The sequence below is a fragment of the Neovison vison genome, chromosome 6 (genome assembly GCF_020171115.1).
Source record: "Neovison vison isolate M4711 chromosome 6, ASM_NN_V1, whole genome shotgun sequence".
NCBI lineage: Eukaryota > Metazoa > Chordata > Mammalia > Carnivora > Mustelidae > Neogale > Neogale vison.
In genome coordinates this window covers 182,868,458-182,890,721 of record NC_058096.1, presented here as the reverse complement: position 1 = coordinate 182,890,721, position 22,264 = coordinate 182,868,458, and the positions used below count along the sequence as shown (strand labels likewise).

At 38.4% G+C, this 22,264-nt stretch overlaps 1 protein-coding gene across 1 annotated transcript in view; it reads right to left on the bottom strand.

Moving 5' to 3' along the window:
* CNTN3 (contactin 3) overlaps nucleotides 1–22,264 on the bottom strand; it is a 248,886-nt gene that overhangs the window by 135,334 nt on the left and 91,288 nt on the right. The window contains exon 4 of the mRNA XM_044253145.1: nucleotides 18,106–18,201. Within this exon, the coding sequence (XP_044109080.1) occupies nucleotides 18,106–18,201 (96 nt within the window). The remainder of the gene's footprint in view (nucleotides 1–18,105; nucleotides 18,202–22,264) is intronic.

Genomic DNA, 22,264 nt, shown 5'->3' with positions numbered 1-22,264 from the left:
CATCTACATACACAGTAGGTTCTCCAGAGGTGGTAGCTGTGAGCAACACAAGGAGTCTCCAGTTAACCTTTCTTTGACCTGATATTTTCCAATTTAGCCAGAATGGTCCAGGCAATCACTGGCTTCCTGCAGTTGGCTTATAACTTGGAGGAGGAACAACAATGATGTTTGAACAATTTCTGCTCCACTGTGGGAGGCAGGAAACTTCAGGCTAATGTGCTTCAAAGGAAATTAATTTCCCACTGGTCTTGCAACTTTGTGTTCTATAAATCCCTGGATTTAAGACTAGGAATATTTCTGATGTGCTTTTGAAAATCTGATCTAACTAGTGTTAAAGAAAAGGAAAACAAAATGCTCCAGAACATAATGTTGTCGGCCTTTAATAAAAGGTTTGCACTCAGCAAATCTTATCCCTGGATTATCTCCCTAGTATAGTCACCGTGGTTGGTTTTTAAAAGGTATCACAAAAATAAAAACGACAAAAAAAAAAAAGGGGGGGGGTATGCTCAAGAGGCAGTGCATGTTTTAATTCTTTTAGCTGCACTTGGATTTGAAAATTCGAAAGGGACATGACTGAGGGACATGTTCCTGTCCTTCGAAGGGACAAGACTGAGGCATGAAACCAGCTTGCCATTTAAATCTCTCTCAATGCATTTCCAAACTGTGCCAGATTGCTGGAGCATTCTTAAACATACATACCCATCCTGCATTTCCTGGTAGACAGCATGCTGAACCTTTGTAAATCTACTTGGAATTGTTTGGAAAATATCTGCTATTAAAAAAAAAAAAAAAAAGATTTATTTATTTATTTTGAGAAAGAGAGAGAGGAGAGAGACCAAGCAGGAGTAGGAGAGGGAGAGGGAAAGAGAGAATCTCAAAGCAGACTCCATGCTGAGCTTGGAGCCCAAAGTGGGGCTCTATCTCATGACCCTGAGATCATAATCTGATTCAAAATCAAGAGTCAGATGATTGACCAACTGAGCCACCCAGGTGCTCTGTCCTTCATTTTTCCATGTGGAAACTTGTATACAGCTTTGCTAAATGGTTCGTTTCCTTTCTTCAGTGCACTTACCCTGCAATGGGGGCTCCTGTATCCTGATTCCAACAATTTTCATATAATTCAGCTCTCCTTTTGTCATTTAGTGAAGCCCCCTCCTTGTTACACAGAGACCATTTGAAGGTTGTTTCTGTAAGTTTTACTAGGATTGTACTAGGACTAAGATAGAGCATGGCTATCGATACAATGATCAATTCTAATCTTTTTTCAATTCCAAGTATAAGTATAAAAGTTCTCAAGTCCTTTCACCAACACACTACACAGAGCTTAAGAAGCAGTTCTCCATGCCACAAATTGCTCAAGAACTTTGCAGATAGATGAGGGTTTTACGTTATGTCCCCTTTAGGATGTCTTATCACAATACTAATAACCTAACTGCTAGTTATGACAATTCCTATTAAAATTGACTCAAGGCATCTATCCCTAATCATGTACCTAAGACACTGGAGTTCACAAAATATAGGTACTTTTCAGGGGGGAGAACATTCCTACATTTTCATTCTAAATGTTCTCTACATAATGCTTTCTAACTGAAATTCCAGGCTATCTGTTTAATGCATGCTTTTTTTGACTAGGAAGTAAAATATTGGCTTGTTTTAAAGTTCTTCCAACTTGGAGATAAACCTGGAGATCCACTGAGTTCCGGATTTCATCTAAATCCTTTTACTTTCTGATGAATTCTTTTACTGCATTATGATGTTTTGACCATAATGACTTGGTTTTAGCAAACCAGCATTTCTTCCAATTCAATTGAAGATTCTTATCGAAGCCTTGTAGCTTGGAATAGATACCTGTGATATACTTTACTAAGAATCAGAAAGAAGTTGTACATGCTGTAATACCCCCACTGCTTATAAGAGATAGGGAATTTTGCCTTGGGTATAGTTCGTTAATAGAAATATTAATAATGTCTTTAATAATAACACTCTTTGGGGTTTGCAATTGTGGTAATATGTCTGGGTTTTGCTCTAACACTCTTTAACTCCCCTTTTTCTTTACTGTAGAGAACAAAATCCTGTCATTGTAGGGCCAAGGACTGCTGAATCTTTAACTTCTGCCTAACCTATGGTGATGAATTCGAGATAGAACCACAGCTATGGAAAACTGGAATATAAATAACTTCTACCGCTTTCTACCACTGTATTAAGAAAACTCATAGAGATTTCTTATGTTTTAAATAAGCTTTCCCATGGTTTATGTTACAGCCATGGGAAAAACAAAATCCATCATATGAGTGTCTGTAAGTGGTTGTCAATATTAAGTATGTGTCAAGAATTAACATTTCATGCTTATTCCAGATGTGAGGTGTACTGCTTGTCTCTCGGAGCTGTCAAAAAGCATAACACAGAGAGAAAAGGTCAAAGAATCCTGAGGGATGCTAGTGGTGCTTAAAGGTTATAATGATTGAAAAAGATTGCTTTAAGCCCACGTATATCACCACTTCAGATGTCATTTTATATCTCAAGTGGAGACAGAATAGGCCTTCTTAAGAGATTTGTGGAATACAGTATGTTTCGGCAGTAACGTTGAAAACGCACTTCGGTTACTGTAAACCAGTCAGAATGGGTCCCCTTATCTGAAGATCAATGATTATGGATGATTGATGGACTAGTTTCTCCACCAGAAAACATGGGCCTATTGTTATTACTCTAACAGATGTAATGTGATCCACACATAATTAATTGAATTTACAGAACACCAGAAGTACGTTAACTACTCAAAGCATCCCCTAATTTTCTCCCCCAATTTTCATAATGATATAATGAACAAACCACCCCCTAACAGGTCAAGAATTCTACAGCCAAAATAAAAATGAGTACATTCAGGCAACCACCTCTACTTGCTCACTGATAAAAGATATAATCTCTCTCTATCCCTCTCTCCCTCCCTGTTATCTCCTCCGCAGCCTTACTCTCTTACTCTTTTCCTTCCTTTTCTTTATAATTTGTCAATTCAGAATCCTGCCTTTGAAGAATATTCATATGGAACTACAAATTTGAAATAAGTAAAAACAGAAATGCTCTATATGAAGAGGAAATGAGGGGTATGTACACTAAGCCGTCCCCGTAAGGACTTTCACAGACCCTCAGAGGCTCGGCAGAGGACATTGTGAAAATTACCGGAGTGTGCAATCTTCAAGCTGGGTGAGCATCTCCTGAAGTGTGCGCCTCAGAACATCTGGTCCTACAAGATGCTGCATACACGCAGGGCTCTCCTGTCAGGTAAATTTGGGAAAACCTACATGCGAGAGTCTTCCTCCTGGATATGTAAACTCAATACTGTACTCATAAAAGCCCTGAGAAAGAAAAGAATGATGTTTTCTTTTGCTTTTTCCCAGTACTTTTGAAAAACTGTTTTTTTTTTTTAACTGCCTTACATTTGTACATGGTACATATTACTGTGCCACAAGAACAGAATGTAAAAAATGCTGCTCAATGTCATACAAATAGTCTTTGAGTATAACATACGCTGATAAAATATAAAACCACTAGAGAAGGGGCACCTGGGTGGCTCACTCAGTGAAGCACCTGCCTTTGGCTCAGGTCATGATCCCAGTGTCCTGGGATCGACCCCCACATCGGGCTCCCTACTCCACAGAAGTATGCTTCTCCCTCTTCCATTCCCCTGTTTGTGTTCCCTCTCTTGCTCTCTCTCTCTGTCAAATAAATAAATAAATAAAATCTTAAAAATAAAAAACCCACTAGAGAAAATAAGAAGTCTCTTGTGGGAACACAGAATTTACGGTTATTTAATTGATTTACTGTATCAACCCATTAATCAGATGGTCATGTCAGGGAGGCAGTGAAAAATCAAGTTTCTTATCTGTGGAAGGTGATCATTACAAGGCAATACAGGTAATATAAGACATGCTGTATAAAAATCAAATGGGAGGGGCGCCTGGGTGGCTCAGTGAGTTAAAGCCTCTGCCTTCAGCTCAGGTCATGACCTCGGGGTCCTGGGATCAAGCCCCGCATCGGGCTCTCTGCTCAGCAGGGAGCATGCTTCCCTCTCTTTCTCTCTGCCTACCTGTGATCTCTCTCTCTCTCTGTGTCAAATAAATAAATAAAATCTTTAAAAAATCAAATGGGAAATTAAAAGAAGTAACAGGAGTGAGTTGTAAAATGCATAGTACTTCCAAATATAATATTACAGACAACGTGTTAGAAAAAAACTGGAAAAATTTTAAGTTTCTAGATTTATATAAAAATTTACATTAGGAACAACAAACAATTTACTTGTAGCTACAACAGAAGAAGTAATGATGTTTTCACTGAGTGATTGTATTTATTCTTGGGAACACGATGCTTCTTCATGGGAACTTGTCTTTGCTGACATCTATCACTGATCTTCCAAAACCACCTTTTTCCAGATAAAATCAGTTTCAGACTCAAGAATTACAGAGTTTATGCTTATAATAATAAGTACTTAAACATCACATATTAGATCCCTAGCAGTCTATTGTGTTTCACTGACTGGGTTAGCCCCACTTTGGGAGCATAAAACATTTGCTAAGTAAAGTAATGATATAAAATAGAAGGGGAGAACACTTAACTACTTCAGTAGAAGTATGTAAACATAATTTGGAAAGCTATTTCCAGAAGGAGTGAGATGTGACTTCTAAACACCACAGGTCTCCAGGAACCCATAATTAGCTGTTTTAATTAGCCTTGTTTGGAACTATTTTATGTACTCCTGAATCCCATAAAAGTGAATTTTTAAAGGCTATATGCCATAACTTTAACTGTCTCTCAGACTCATATTCTCTCAGATTGTTGAGTCAATGAGGTCTATTTCTTTTTAATTAGCATTAATTATATGTCCCTGAGGAAGAGACCTTCATCTGTGGTCTAAAGGATGAAAGCAGCCTTGAACCATGTATTATTTAACCCACACTATTAAAACATTTTTGGGAAATTTTGCCAATATATAGTTTCTAGCTTTATGTGAAAAATCCAAAGAGGTACTTTCTCCATGGCAATAACCAGCTGGAGTTGAGTAGCATCTGAAACCTTTGGGTGGTCTGAACCTTTTGGGTCCCATTTTTCATCAAGATATATTATTCTCATGTTTTCTTATTGGTACAGTTAGGATAACATCAATATTATATCCAGATCCAATAAAATGTAGGAAAACTCCAAAAGCCAAATAGCTAAAAATATAAATAAATAATAGTACATATGATTGATTATGTTTTTATTAAAATTATTTGTGCTTATCTCTGTAATAGGATCTTCCAGCCCATTTGATCAGCATTGGTCATAATACTTGATTTGCAAAAGAGAGTGAGTGTGGAAATGATTGAACTTATAGACAGACTGAATGGTTCTGATAATTTTCTTTTCTTCCCATCATGAAAATGGTTTATCCCAGATAGGGACTCTTTTTTCTTAAAGTGAAAAAGTGACATTCAACATAGCTGCAGCCAACCCGCCCATAAAAGCCTATAAAATAGCAAATGAACCTTCATTACTGTAAACCTAATGACTCCAAAGTCAAACAAATGACCTTGGAGTCATTTGTTACTGCAACAAAACATAATAAAAGCTGACCGATACAAAGCAAACTTTGTACATAAATAGTGAAAATGCTCTCTATGTGTTTCATAAGCAAAATGTGCCTGTGTCTAAAGAATTTAAGAAGACATAAGAAAAAACACCATAGTGACAACTATAATCAGCAAATGGAAAATACGTGTGACCAAAACTAAATGAACTAAAAAAAAAAAAAGAAAAACAAAAAACCCTCCATATTTTCTATAGTTAAAAAATGCAAATAAAATAAATGTTGTTAAAAGATTTAACTTGTAAGTGGAAAAAATTATCCAAGCCTCAAAATTTGTCCATGCATATTCACTTGCATCACTTGGCCAGTCCCTGCAGAATATGGAAAGGTGAGTACTGTGGCATTTCTGTGAATCTAAGAGCTGATTCTTGTCATCTTACTGAAAATTTTGCACATGGCTCATTTCACAATTTCTTAGAGTTAAATTCTGGTATCATTTTAAAGTTCAACATACTATATTTAATAGGGAAAAATAATTTCTAAGTGAGAGTGAGGCCAAAAAGAGAAAGTGATCAATTTAAAAATTCCCTCCCTACAAAATCAATCTGGGTTTTTACACTAGACAGATATACCCCCTTGAGATGAAACACACACACACACACACACACACTGAACTGATTCAAACTACTCAGTGGTGAGATGCCAAGCAGTGCCTATGAGGACCGAAGGCTAAGTAATCTTTACCACTACCAGTAGTGGTGCTTAGCTCATGTGATCAAGAAGCACAGGTGACTGTGGGTGCCTCCCAATAGCTCCACACTTGGGAAGGTGGGTGAGAGCCAGAGAATATTCAGTTACACATGGCATACCAACAACCATACTCTCTAAGGCAGCTAACATTATGAAGAAAACACTCAGCTGAGATAGTTACTGCCTAGCTTATAAATAAATGAACATCAATGTTTTATATAAGCCAAGAATTCCATTTCCCTTTCAGAGTCTAAATTGTCCTTATTAATAAAATCAACCACTGAAATAGTCAAGGCTTACACTTTCTTCATCATAAATGGCATTCCTCCATTCCTTGAAATATTTCTTTACAACATTTAAATTTTTATGACTTGATGATAGCGTGCCTTAAAGTGTTACTCAAAGACCATCTGAATCAAAAATCCCCCTGAGTCATTTATCAAGAGTGCAGATTCCTAAGAAAGACCCCACAGTATTGAATCAAAATCTCAAAGTGAGATCATGGAATGGACATTTTAAACAAGTTCTCCAAATAAAACTTCTCACATAGCTACTAGAGTTCACAAATAAGCCCTTAAGACATGTGACTGTATCTTATGTCTCAGGTCCTCCTGGGCTCATTTTTAAAGGCACAGATCTAATGAAGCAAGGCAGAGACAGGCTAGCCATACTTCCAACCTGTTCTCACTTCTCCCTTGGCACAGACTGGACCACATATTCCTACCTCCTTTGCTCTCAGTGGGACCATGTGACTGGAGATCGGTCAACAGAAAGTGCACATAGGTGGGGCACCTGGGTGGCTCAGTCAGTTGAACATCCAACTCTTGATTTTGGCTCAGGTCATGCTCTTGGGTCGTGGGATTGAGCCCCACGTCATGCTCCCTCTGTGCTTAGCGTAGAGTCTGTTTCCGATTTCTCTCTCCTTCTCCCTCTGCCCTTCCCCCCATGAGCACTCTCTAAATAACTAAATATATAAATAAATAAAATCTTAAGCAAACAAAAAAGAATGGGCACGTAGGTAACGTATGACCTCTACACCTATTTCATAAAAACCACCCATGTGGCTTCATTCACCCTTTTCTTTCTGCCAGCTTGAGGGAGACAGAGGCAATGACCATGGATTTTAGATGCAATGAAGGGGCATAAATGGTTGGAGCCAGAGAGCTTGACTTGGACCTTAACTGAACAAGAAACACAGTTGGGTTTGAGCTAATCTATTTTCAAGTTTGTTACCGCAGCTCTGATAATCTTATTTAAAACACGAGGTCCATATAAGTACATTTTCGTGGCAAAGCATCCAATGTGTCGCCCTCGCTCTTACCAGTGCACAGATTCCTTCTTAGGACTTGGCCTAGTACTACTGGGGTGTTTGTATTGTTTTGTTTGTTTTTAATGACAAAAAGCACTGACTAATGATCATTCTCAGTTTCTGCTTAGAATGTTAGGAAACAAAGCCTTTACCAGCCGTGATTTGCACTAAATTAACAACCTTATTTTTACTTAAAGCAGAAACCATCCCTCAGAGCTCTGCAATTTTTAAATAAGTTCTTGTTGAAGCACTTATCACTGAAAGAGTGGATTTAAATTTCCAGCTTACACATGTAATTTTCTTGATGGGCTTAAGTCTCCTTCTGACTTTTGTCTGTGGGTGGATAGAATCAGAGCGAGGAAAACTCTGCAGTCGTTAGAGTGGGGGAAAATGATTTTCTCATTGTACTACGGAAGGCCACTTAGGGAATCTGAGAATGAAGTAGAAGGGGAAGGCATGAAGCCTGCTGCTGTGTATAGATAGGATGGGCCACCTGGGTGACTCAGTTGGTTGAGCGTCTGGCTCTTGATTTCAGCTCAGGTCATGACCTCAGTGTCCTGGGATTGAGAGCCTCATGTGACTCCGTGCTCACTGGGGAGTCTGCTTCAGAGTCTCTCTCCTTCTCTCTCTGCCCCTTGCCCCACTTGACCACACTCATGCTAAGCCATCCTTAGTCTTTACTCTCTGTCCCTGGTTTCTCTCTCTCTCTCTCTTTTTTTTTCCTTTATTAAGGTTTTTATTTATTTAAGAGAGATCGAGTGTGAGAGAGGGAGAGAGCACAGAGGGAGAATGATAGTGAGAAGCAGACACCCAGCTGAGCAGAGCTCCTCATGCAGGGCTCTATTCCAAGACCCTGAGATCATGACTTGAGCTGAAGGCAGACATTTAACCAACTGGGCCATTCAGGCGCCATACCCCCCAATCCCACTTGGGCTTTCTTAATCCCTGGCAGGGCTCCATCTCTGCTCCAGGTGCATCAGCTTTCTTAGCTGTCTAGTCTACATAATAGAAATAAGTGCCTCAAACTCCAAAATTCAGAATTTGGGTCAAATACCAAATTTCCAGAAGAAAGCATCTGATTGGCCTAGCCTGTTTCAGGTGTCCTTCTCTGGGCCAATCAGTCAAGGCCAGCTGGAACTACTCCACAGTAGGGGCAACCTCTGGGCTGGGACGTCCCTGGAGAGAGGCAGTCACTGATTCTTGTACAGGATAAGCATCTCAAAGGCATCCCCATTCCCCTATTTCTAAGTGTCACTGTGTTGTTAAACAAAAAAATCAAGTCTTCCATCCCCAACCACAGATTAACCAATAAGGAAGGAGGAAATTCCAATATTTTCTAGAACCATGTTTTCCAAAGTGGGGCACAAATATCTCAGGCAAATAAATCCTCTGGAGTAAAAGAAAAAAATACAATATATTTTTAAAATATTTATATATAAATATATATTTGTTTTTAATAAATATATTTATTAAATATATATAAATATAAATTAAATATAAAATAAATATAAAAATTAAACATATATAAAAATATATATTAAATAAATATATTATTATTTAAATATTTTATTTTTAAAGATTTTATTTACTTCTCTGAGAGAGAATGTGAGCAAGTAGGAGGAGCAGCAGAGGGAGAGGGAGAAGTGTCTCTCCCCTGAAAAGGTAGCTCACTGCGGGGCTTGATCCCAGGACCCTGGGATCATAACCTGAGCTGAAGGCAGACGTTCAACTGACTGAGCTACCCAGGTGCCCCATTTGGATATTTTTCCATATAGTAAAAATACTAGGACTTTAGCATATTTTTTGTCTAATAAATAAATCAGACATTTCAAACAAATCATATGAAGTACCTTTGTAAACCCTCACAACCATTCTGTAAGGATAAGTTCTATGATTATTCCCTGTTTACAGATATGAAACAGATTCAGAGGTTAAGCAATTTGTCCAAAGTTTGTAGTAATGTCAGAGTTAGAACTGGAACTCAAGCAAGCTAACTCTTAGAAGCCTGGCTTGCACCCACTAGGCCTCGTAAGTATGTCTGGGAAAGAGAGAGCTAGGGAGAGAGAGACAGAGAGAGTAGGACAAGGTAGAGGTGCTTATAAACATTTTAATTATGTATTTGCATGTATCAAAAGGTTCGGTAAAACACCACACTAGTAGGCAGATAATATGTAAATCACAAAACTGAAGCCTGTAATTTTTGTGAACATAGAAAAATTTTCCTTCAAAAAGCAACAGATCTAGGTTTGAAGCCCAAATCTTCTATTGTACAGCTTTCAACAAATCACCTAACTGCTCTGAGGTTTAGCTTGTCAATGCAGAATAAGAATAATACACCTTTTCCTTGATGTTATGAACAATAAACCCTGTGTCTGATTGAATAATGATATTATTACTGCTATTTCAGGGCTAACCAGTCATTAGCAAATCCGCCTTTTCACTTCTTGTGGGGCCAGAAGCCCCCGAAGACAAGAGGATTCTTATTTATCTTCCTATTTCTTACATATTTTCAGGATTTTTCACTTGGGGAGAGGTTTGGGGTGAGCTTCAACAAATACTCAGGTGAATACCTTCCTATGTATTTATCGACAATGCCTGTGGTTTTTTCTCTACTTAATACTAAGATGATTTAAGTCAAGGGTTATATTTATTATAGTAAAATAGTACTATAAAACATAAAGCATCTACACATCAACATATGTTTGATGGATGCATGAGTAAATCAATGAATGAATAAAATGGTTGGATGGATGGATGGATGGATGGATGGATAAATGGAAGGAAAGGAAGGAAGGAAAAAAGAATAGAAGCAAAGACAACAGGCAGACTCCATGAATATTTCTCATTGACGGATTCCACATTTAAGTACTTCAGAGAAACAGGATTTCTCATCTCCACTTCCAACCACAAAATGGATGTTCAGCAATTAAGACGAGTCACTACAACAGATATTTCCTCTAGAGATCAAAATATTTTGCTTTATCCATACAATAGCAGCTGAGGTTTGTGCGTCAATTGACTCAGAACATACTTGTCTGAATGTTACTATGAATTTGCTAATATTTTGGACTCCTGTAAATGTCAACAGTCACATCAGAATTGAAATGGATTCAAAAATAGTTTTATAGTAGCGATACACTATTCATTCCGTCTACAGACAGCTTCTCTAACATTTGGCATGACACGTTAACCTGACTTTGTCCACTCCCCTTTCGCCAGTTAGGAGCGATACATTCAGAACGATCTGCTCTCCTGGCATAGATGCTCATTTTTCAGGAATCCACCAGTCATCTGGTTTATCTTGATCTCACAACTTGTGAGGGCATAAATGCCTGTTAAGATACGGCTCTTTCAGCTCTAGGGAAGGAGAAACCACTGGATTCTCAGAGAAACATTTCACATGGTGACTGATGCAAATGTGATAGAAGCCAAAAAGCCAAAAAGCCCGGGAACATCCTCCTACATATTCTTTATTTCAGAGAAACTATTGTTTTAAGTTTGATGAGATTACAAACATGAATGGTAGAGAAGGGGAGTTTAAGGAAAAAAGAGTATCTAAGACAAAATGGTGTTAAGTTCACATTTTATTTGTGGATGTTGTTGTTCTGAGTTAATCCCATCAAAAAGCCCATCAAAAAGCCCATCTAGGTGCCTTGTCATGTTAATGACAGGTCTAGCAACTGGACACAACCAGAGAATTCCTACTTGGCACCTTTTCCTCAGGCTTGTTTTGTCTAAGCTACCAGAGATGACTTTCGCTTTACAGTCTTGAGGAAGGAAAGAAAGAGAAAAAAAAACAAAAACAAACCCCACCAAAGATGTTGATACAGCTGATACAGCGGGTGTAAATCCCATGCCATCTGGTTATCTTGCTAACGGTTCTCACCTATGTCACACCAGGATTTACAAAGCAATTTTTAGCATGAAGGCACTTCAGCCTTCACTACCTGCTGTTTGGCATTTCACAGGGTCCTTTGAACAGCCCAAAGGCCATGTTGTTGTGAGTGGATGGCAGTGTCCAGGGCTGTCATGTCAGGAAGAGGATACACACAGCACAGACAGGAAGCTGGATCGGAGACCAAACATGGCGAGAGCCTACCGCCTCTTCCTTACTCGGAATTAATATCATCAGCCATCTTTGAACACAAATCAACTCTTCCTTAACATGTGTGTATGCAATAAACTTGATCAGCCTATGAATTCTTGTCTAATTAATATTTATCATGAAGTATCCATGAACTAGTCTTCTAACCTTATTTATAATAGGGTAATTTCTCCAGTGCATTTGAATTTCTAATGATTTTATAGTGATACCAGCAACTGCATGGTAATTATACTAATTCCCAGCTTGTCACACTGTTGGTAACTAGATTAATAATTAAAGCTACAGATAATCCATGTCCAGGATCTTATTTCTAACTCGTCAATTCCTAGTTTTTCAACAACTTTCTAAGAGGATTTTAATTCCTCTTGCCTCAGAGAGATACTGAGTTGTTCTGTAGAGAAGCCAATGGACAGGAAATGGCAGAAAAATGTCACAGAAAGTGTGGACGTTAAGTCCCCTCTCAAATGATGGTGACCTGTGTTGCTTAGGAGTTGTAGGGATTCCTAAGAGAAATTCCTAATTGTCACCTACCGTGAAACAATTTTTTCTTCTTATTGGCATGAAATAAATGGTGACTGCTCTTAAGCAAAGCAGCCCCAGGTTGCTGCCACTTTCTTATAAATTATCTGCATAAGTGAATTACAGGAGTGTAAATAATATATGCAGTTTCCATACTTCAGCACCCTCATTTAGGCTTTGAACATGTAGAATTCCCCAGTCCATTCTGGGAGAATATTTCTGATTTTTATCCCAAATGAACAATAGAAAGTAAACAATTTATTTACAAGAGAAGAGATTTTAATGCAATTTTACTATGGGTCAGTAAAAAAAAAGAAAAGCCTTACATTGGGGAAGGTATGTGCTATGGCAAGTGCTATGAAGTGTGTAAATCTGGTGATTCACAGACCGGTACCGCTAGGGCTAATAATATATTATATGTTAATAAGAAAATTAAAAAAAACATTTTTAAACCTTGAAATTAAAAAAAAAAAAAAGGTAAAATCAGCTCTTGTGACCTTCAATAAATAGCTGTGAAGTAGCTCTTACAGATCATGTTGCTGGCTACAGAAGAAACATGACCCAAAGCCAAACAGAACACGTTTGGTGTGAGTCGCAACTCCATGACCTCCCCATCACCGAAGGAGGAATGTCTTTCTAGCCCAGGACTCTTTAGAGACTCCTGAAGTGTCCCCTCCACAAGAAGACGGCAGAAAGCAGTGTGGGAAAGATAAAACTGGGGGCACACTGTATCTCTTGATGATTAAAAAAATGCATGGCATACTATAACTGCTGTGTCTTTGTACCTTGATATCTTCTTTTTATTGTGATTTAAAAGATAAAAGCATCATCTCACTCAGAAATCTGAGACGTTCTCAAAGGGGTTTTGCAGAAACTAATACACGCAACTAATGGTTTCCATCAGCACCTAATTCATGTCATATAATCTAATTTCAAAATCTGAAGAGTCTGTTTTTGGTGAGGTTCTTTATGAATTCCTAGATCTAAACTAATGTCAAGTTCAAGGTTACATTTGCCTTTCTTGTCATACCTGGGAGGTTAGAAGTCATGAGATAAAACCATGATTGCTGCTATGCTTGGGACTCTAGCCCCTTTATTTCAAGGGCAACACTGAAAGGGCAACCCTCTTACATCCAGGACTTAGAAAAAAAAGGAAAGATAAGAGTTTTAGGAGACATTAAGTATATATAAATCTGTTCAAGACCAGGAAGGCCACCAAACAAGGGCATCAATCTGAGTGAAGATCATCTTGAGAAAGACTCTTTAGTCGTGAATGGAGGAAAAATAAAGTGATGTCCTCAGTGGAGACGTAATATTTTGGTTCTCAAACTACAAAAACATATTCTAATGTTTAGGACAAGAAACTGGCTAGGGAGAAAGGAAGAGTGAGGGCAGAAATAGGGAACAGGGAAATCATTAGGGACCCCACATAATGGAAGAGAGAGGCTAGGATTTTGTTATTCAGAGTATGGTCCATGGGCCAGCAGCATCAGCTTCCTGAGAGAGATTATTGAAAATGCAGAATCTCAGGCTCCAGCCAAGACCCACTGATTCAGAATCTGCATTTTAGCAAGTCCCCCGCTGATTCATTTGCCATCAAACTCTCAGAAGCCCTGGACTAGCACATACCTGACTTGGGCATTTGGTTGAACTCTGGGGGCATTTCTGCTCACAAGGACTTTAGGCATTGCTTCTCTGTTGTCTGTTGTGTTTCCATAAACAATGGCCTTGGATATTAAAACTAAACCACAGAGCACCTGGGTGGCTCAGAGGGTTAAGCCTCTGCCTTCGGCTCAGGTCATGGTCCCAGGGTCCTGGGATCGAACCCCACATCGGGCTCTCTGCTCAGCTGGGAGTCTGCTTCCCCCTCTCTCACTGCCTGCCTCTCTGCTTACTTGTGATTTCTCTGTCAAATAAATAAATGAAATCTTAAAAGAAAAAAAAACACACACAAAAAACAAAAAACTAAACCACTAACTCTGCTGCATCTGATCTGAAATGTCAGAAGCCCTTGGCTTAGGATAGTGACTCTTTCACTAAGGACTCTGTTTCTTTGTACTACAACCATTTAGAGAACGGCACCTGGGGGCTGGTTTAGGCTGTACCATAATAGAAGGAACCATGGCCCAGGACTCAGGCGTTGAGGATCTAATTCTATTTCTTCAGAGTTCTATGATTTTAAGAACACTACTTTCTCTCCAAGCCACATTTCGTGAACTCCCAAACTGTAGCACTGAGTAACAGCTGGGGGGCTCAGGGCTGAAGTTTCTTTTCCAGCTTCCTGCTTCAGCCATCATTTATAAGCAAGGAGTGTGGACTCAAGGCATTTAGGTATTGGCTGGGTGAGAGCTGAGTCCCTTGGCATCTCCAGAATGGAAGCTTCCTGACCCTTATATTGTCACTCAACCAGTTCCTCTCCATACTTTTAACCAAAAGAATCTTCTAGCAGATGATTTCTAAGAAGAGCCATCACACTGTTTAGCATCTAAGGAGAACTCCATAAATACAGGCTCTTAGAACTAGGAATATTATTTTTACTATTACTATGATTATGATTAGTTTGCCATTATGTGCCTTCTCTGGTAGGGTATGGCTCTGGTAAGGAATATGGTGGACAAACAGACTATGAAGGTGTCTTCAGTAATCAGAAAATAACAACATAATTAAACACTTCCAGTCCCTGAGAAGAGACCAAGAAGAAATGGGAAGAAGTGAATGAAGATAATGCAGAATGGTGAAGTCAGAGAAAGGCAAGGGCATGTCTCCTAGGGTCACAGGGTGGGCCATGGGCACCACATACCACGTGACTGATAAGTCCTTGTGTCACAGCTTCAGCTGTTTTGTGTCCTGCTTCACACCGTTCATTGAATTACAACTCCCTGAGTCAGTAAGGGCTGGGAAGCAGGGCTGATATCGGCTGCTGTGGTTGGAGTTCGCTCTCATTTGTCAGTGCCTGCACCTGTCTGGTTCGCACCCAGGGCATACTGGTTTTTAGATGCTTAGACCTCTAGAAATAAAGTGTCTAGTGATTTCTCAAAAAGCCTTTATAAGTGACCAACTCTAAGAAAAAGGATTCCTTTAGTCATCTCATGAATGTGTGCATTTATTCAGCTAATATTCACTGACTACGTGTTACACCAACCAGCCTTGTGCTGCTCGTTAAATGCTTATTAATTTATTTTCATATGTGTGGACATTCACTTTCCCTTGGGCACTCGGGTGCAGAGCCAACAGTGATTGGGCTCTGTCTTCAAGGAGTTCACAGGCCAATGTGTCAGGGCAGTGGATGTAAATTGTGAATATCTTAGCATTAGGTAAACTTGAATCAATGAGAATCCTCTTTTCAGCATCTAAATCTGACGCATGAGCCCTGACCATTTTCCTGCACGATCTAGCACTGAAGAAGGCATGCTTTTGTTCACTTCTTTATAACCGTGTGCATGGTATGGCTTCTTCAGTGCTAACGTGTCATATCCGGGGCAGTTTCTTTCCGTTTTCATCTACAGTCCTACTTGACTTCCACAGTCGCCCCAACCTATGTGCTCTAAAAAATTAGAAGAGAAATACAGGAAGTCACCGACAGTTCTCCAGTTGCATGATATTAGAAAAGACTCATCTTTTGAAACACGTTTCATCCAACAGCTTAGTCAATGGAGAGGTCCTGCCTTTGTTATTAGCAAATCTATCTAAGTGTAAAAACACTTAGAGATCACTCAGTCAGGATCATAAATCAGGCCAACATTTCTAAAGCTCATCATAAACTAAGATGTCCCAGCTGTTATTTTACATTTGTTTTAAAAATAAATTTATTTTTATACTTCCTTACTATGTGTAGTTCTAACCGTTGATTCTTTCTGATACACTGCCTCCTTTTTTTCTCATAGCAAAACCCTCTTTTCTTGTAGAAAATATGTTTCTCATCTTAGTGCTTATCAGTAGACAGTTGACCCTGATCTCCTACTGCAGGAACCATGCCCTAAATGAGGGTGATTCAGTTAAAACCAAGAGCCATTAAGCAACAGGTTACCTGGTTCATTATCATCTCTAGTATTAGGGACTACAAGAGCTTGGAGTTATTGAAGGCCACCTTTGACACCAAAGGATTCTACATTACATGGGATCAACACTGAGGGAATTAGAGCCAAAAGATACAAGGAAAGGACAACTGTTCATAAAATTAATTGAACCTGGGGCTCCAGCAGAATGCCAGACTGGGTTCTCAGGGAGCAGACAATGAGATAGAGTTTGGGATCAAGTATTTTTATCAATGGTCAAAACTTATAAAAGGAAAGAAGCAGGAGGAGGACTAGGAAGCAAAAGAAGTCCAACTGTGATATGATACAACAATGCCCTGGATATTCTGGTGGGAAGCTCTAGAAGGACTGCCTACCCGAACTCTCTAGTGTTGAGCAGAAAGGGCTGACCTTGTATTCCTACCCTGATGAGTCACCAGATGTGGGCTGTTGCAGACAGGGTGAGACTATGTGCAACTGGCTTTCTAGAGTTAAAGAGACTGGAAGGGAACTAAGACCTGGAGGCTCACTGACCCCATACTCTCAGTGAGGCCACAAGTCTTTTTGGGTGGTGCATCTCCCTGACAACCATACAGCTCAACCAGAGGCCAACTAATCATCCCAGTGATGTGGAGCCATTTTCTATTTTCTTCAAACCAGTTTGAGTTCAGTTATTTAACCTGCATTCACGAGACTCTGTTTCCCTACAAAGTTAAAATTTCTTTGGGAAGTCAGGATTCCAGAAAATATACACTACTGAAGTAGATTGAGGAGCCTGAAATAAACCTATACCTCCAATACCATGGCAATCATGTCTGCTAGTCAAGCCCCACACTTGCAATATTCTCTTGGTTCAGATACCTCAAGTGCCCAGATAGCCAAGATGGGATATGTTTGTTTTATTGGACTGAGGGTTTTGTGATTAAAACTGACTGGGGAGAAAGGACCTGTATGTCACAAAACAAATAAATCCATCATATTTTCATTTGAATAAACTTCACTGTGAGGGGAAGACTTTTCAGTTTTGCCTCTGGTCAGAAAAATCCTCTCTAACACATTTATCTCTCAGTAATTCCCATCCTTTCAAAAAAAGAATAGTTTGTTTCTCCAAGAACAGTGATTTATATATTAATAATGCCCTCTTTGTTCCCGCAAATGACCAAGTTTGCAGGAGTAAGCATGAGAGCAAAATCAAACCCACACTCCAGGCTCTTCCTGGGGAGCAGTGCTTATTAAATTATTTTCATACATACTGAAGTTCATTTTCACTCGGGTAGCTAGTCTGTTAAGCTTCTGAACTTAAAGCAGTATTTCAATTTATACCAATGTAGCATAAAATTTGTAATTCCAACACCCCGATGACAATGATGTGAATACACATGCACATATCATTTTCACGTGTGTATCATACATAAAGAGATCAAATAGCATATATTAATCATCATGTTTAAGTATGTATATGAGAGATACAGAGAGGGAAAAGGAGAGAGACAGAGAAAGAAGGAAACCACAAAGATTCCAGAAAGACTCTAATGTAAGTCATGGTCTAAAATTAAGTAACAAATGATATGGCATAAGAAGCACTGTTCAGCACCATTAGGTAATTGAAACAAACTTGATCTCACTTGCCTTTACAACACTTCTTGCTGTAATAAATTATGTTTATAAACTTCTCTGGATGGACTCTTTTGTAGAGTTTCTTACATTCTAACTCAGCTGACAGAATCCAATACTTGGGTTATCAATTTTCTAAGGGTAATTTAAGGGAGCAATAATAGTACATGTGCTGTAGGTCTTGCAAAGAAACTTACTCAATAAGTATAAAAAACACAAACAGACCACTTCTCACCTCCGGAGTGTGGCGGCGGGCCACAGAGCAGGACGACTCCCTGGCCTTCACGCACAGACACCGTACTCCTCATTTTGGTTTTAAAATTTTCAAGATCTGATTTGAAAACAAAACAAAATGGAATTTCAGAAAGGTCAACACAAATTCAAATCTTCACACAAAGACAATCCATTCTTTTGCAGGATAATTTTTATAACCCTTTCTCAGGAACCTCAAGAGGAGAACATTTGCTTGGAGAAGGAAAATTAGAATTTTGATTTCATTATTAAGGCTTCTTAGTAATTCAGCAATATGATAAAACTATATACCCATTAATCCTGTGGTGCTGGAATAGTGTCAGAAATGGCCTGGGCTACCCCAAAGGATAAAGCATAGTGGAAAGAAATAACCACACAGTAAGACTCAAAGAAGGACATGAAATATCTTGAACCAAAAATATACATAAACCGATATCCACATTTGCCACAGTGATTCATCACCTCTTAGAGACCTTTTAACGAAAGCCAGCCATTCATGAATTTCTCTCCCCAAATTTTTTTATCATAAGTAGCCTAAATAAATTTTATTATACCTATAAATATTGTTGTTATTCACAAAAAGAAGCGAAAACATTCAGATTCTGGTTACAAGTTTTATCTGTCCCATGTCTGGAAGGGTTCCATAGAGGATGTGTATCACTGAAAATTACCACCCTGTTAGACTTCAAAGGATCACAGTAAATTAGATCCTCCTATTCCTTTACGTATATAACTGTGAAAAAATGAAAATCATTTTTACAATGTCCAAAGACTTTTTTCCCCCATGTTTTTAATAAAGCAATCAAAGCAAATGCTATTTTGATCAGCAGTGATTATTTTCTCAAATTGTTAAATTTCTTCCAGCCACAGTCCAGGACAACAAATTCTGATTCTTATTCTCCAGCATAAATTACAGAAGGGAGAAAATTATGTTGGTTCATTCTGAACAAAGCTTAAGCCTTTGGGGAAAGAGGAAGAAAAAAAATCTGTTTCTTTGAACCCAAAACTTGTGAATTCTGCCGTTAATATACTCAGTGGTGTCACATTCTGTATCAGAACAATTGCACTGTCAATTCGTGAAAGAATACACTCATTTCATAGCTCTTAAGGGTTCATATAAATTGCCTGTGTGGTAAGGCAGCGTGTCTACTTTAGAACACAACTAGGAAAATTTCAACCCTGCCTTGAAAATGTAAAAAGCCAAATAATTATCTTCAAACTGATAAAACTACAGACTGTAGACAGCTATGAATATTCTAAGCACCTTAAATCAGCCTATCAGAGGGAAATAAGAAGGTCTACTTGTTTCACTTTAATGTTACTGAAAAGCAGCATTAAATTACTAGGTTATAAGCACGGAATAAAGCTATTTAGCAAAACTCACTATATGTGCCCATAAAAGAAGAAAAAAAATGTGTTTCTGCACTTATTTAACAAAAAGTTTCCCTACAAAAACGATAGGGTAACACGGTATTATATTATCTTAAATGTGTAACTAAAATGCAACATAATGAAAATATTAAGGTTCCTGATATGTGCCTGAGCTGGAACTGCAAAACTAGACCATCCAAATGTTTTCAATATCTAAATGGGGAAGTGTATCATATCAGAACATAGCCTGTACATGGAAAAATAATATCAAATGACAATTTTTGGCAACCAAGTATGAGTCATCATTGCTGATTTCTTACCCAATTCTTGTTTTATTCTGTTACATAAATTCACACCATGGAAGTGATTCATCACTGATTTTAGCTCGAATATGCAAAAAAAGGATAAAAGAGTTCTATGGAAACTAATAATGTCTCTTCTCCCCTAGAGGTAAAAAAAAAATCCTTTTGTTTAAAGTCCTAATGGGGCCTAGAACAGACCTGCTAATTGAGCTAGACACTTGCATTGATACTGTCTCTAATGCTATACATGGGCAAAGAATTTTATTTTTTGGTTACCTGTAGCCAGTTTGTGGAGCAAACGTGTGGGAAAGCAAAGCAAAATACCTATACTGGCTTCAACATGTTTTCCAGGGCTTTCTTGCTAGCAAATCGCTGTGACTAGATTGAATTTTTTTTTTTTTTAATACTCAACCCCCTGAATTCTTAGTTCATGTTACTCCAAGCATTGTATAGGACCAACTGTGCCATTATTACCTAGATTCCTATTACGAAGGCAGATACTTGGTAAATCACTTAAAACTAGTAAGTTAGAATGGGATCTGCATTTTTAAGAAGCTCACTAGCTAAAGTCTAGGCACATAAAATAGAACTTTGTGGCTTCCTACTAAGATATATCAAGTTCAACCCAGATTAAGTATCTTAGAACATTTCATTGTGGAATGTATGAAAATGCCCATGAGGTAAAGAATCTTTGGAACAACCATTTAGCAGCAAGGATGAGAAGTGAAGCAGTCACTTATTGAACAACTATCCACTGAAGACTTCAGCCCGCTGCATGCATGTTCTGAAATATAAATCACTGGAGCGTTCTTTCAAGGAGAGCCCTGTCTGTTAGAAATGGACTTGATACCAACAGTGAGAACCTGCTCTTTGCAGAGGTAAGTACACAGAAGAACAAACACTCAACCTAGAGATGGACAAGATGTGTTGAAAGAGCAGCAGTTGGCCAGTCAGATGGGGGAGGGGGATGGAGAGGGAGAGTCTGTTCAGACACAGGGATCAACCAAGGAAAAACACTGATGCATAAGAACATCTACTTCAAAACATAGCAAGATTTCCTCCCTTTTGGAGGAAAACTGAAGACTATGGAGATAAAGGTAACCTAAGTGTGTAAAAAGTTTTAGGTAACTGAATGACCTACTTGAAGGTTACATGTGTCACCCAAACTCAAGTGAAGGCTGTGTAGAATCCATGCTTGGCAAGAACTGTAGTAGAACAAACTCTCCTTATGAGTCAAAATAAGTAAAAACTAAATCCATGAATTACTAGATAGAAACTTCTCAGAAATCTACTTTTGTCTCCTTTTCAATTCTTGCAAACTCTGAAATTATTCTGGAACTTCTACTTAGCTTGACTTGAAATGCAAACCAATATGATTAAAAAAAAAAAAGCATGTATAAAGAAGTACAGTTACAGGGGCGCCTGGGTGGCTCAGTGGGTTAAGCATCTGCCTTCGGCTCAGGTCATGATCTCAGGGTCCTGGGATTGAGCCCCACATCGGGCTCTGTGCTCATGGGGGAACCTGCTTCCTCCTCTCTCTCTGCCTGTCTCTTTGCCTACTTGTGAGCTCTGTCTGTCAAATAAATAAATAAAATCTTAAAACAACAACAACAAAAAGAGAAGTACAGTTACCATCATATCTGATGGTATAGGACTGAAGGCTTTTCCCTAATGTCAGGAATATGACAAGGATATCCATTCTTACCTAACAGTCTTAGTATTGTACTAAAATGTATTGTACTGCAATAATGAAAGAACAAAAAATAAAAAGGATACAGTTCGGAGAGGAAGAAACAAGCTACCCCTATCTGCAGATGACATGTCTAAATGGAAAAGGAGAAGGAAACTATCAAAAACAAAACAAAATGAAACCACAAGTTCTCAGTATAAGTAAGTGAGTTAAATAACATAGAAGACACGATTTCTAGACACTAACACTGAACATGTAGAAACCCAAATTAGAAATGCAGAACTGCTTACAATCATTCAAAAAAATTTGAAATATTTAGGTATACAGAATAAAACATATGCTAAGAGTGACAAGATACTGACAGAAAACAATCAAATGTAAGCAAATGGAGAGCCATACTGTGTTTGTGGACTGGGACACTCAACACAGTAAGAACTCTCCGCAGAATGATATGTAGGTTTAATGCAACTACTAACCAAAATTCTAGCACATTTAGAAAATTTGTTCTACCTTTATATTTTGTATGTAAAAGCACAGACCTTTAGAATAGCTAAGACCATCTTTACTAAGAAGACTAAAGTGGAAATAATCACTCTACCTAATACTAAAGCTTATTTTATAGATAAAATGATCAAGTCAGTGTGGTATTGGTGAAGGGCTAGATACATAGATCCACAGAACAAAATAGCCTAGAAGTAGACTCATGTAAATACGCTCAACTTAAATTTTTAAATTTAATTAAATTTTTATTTAAATTCAATTAACATACAATGTATTAT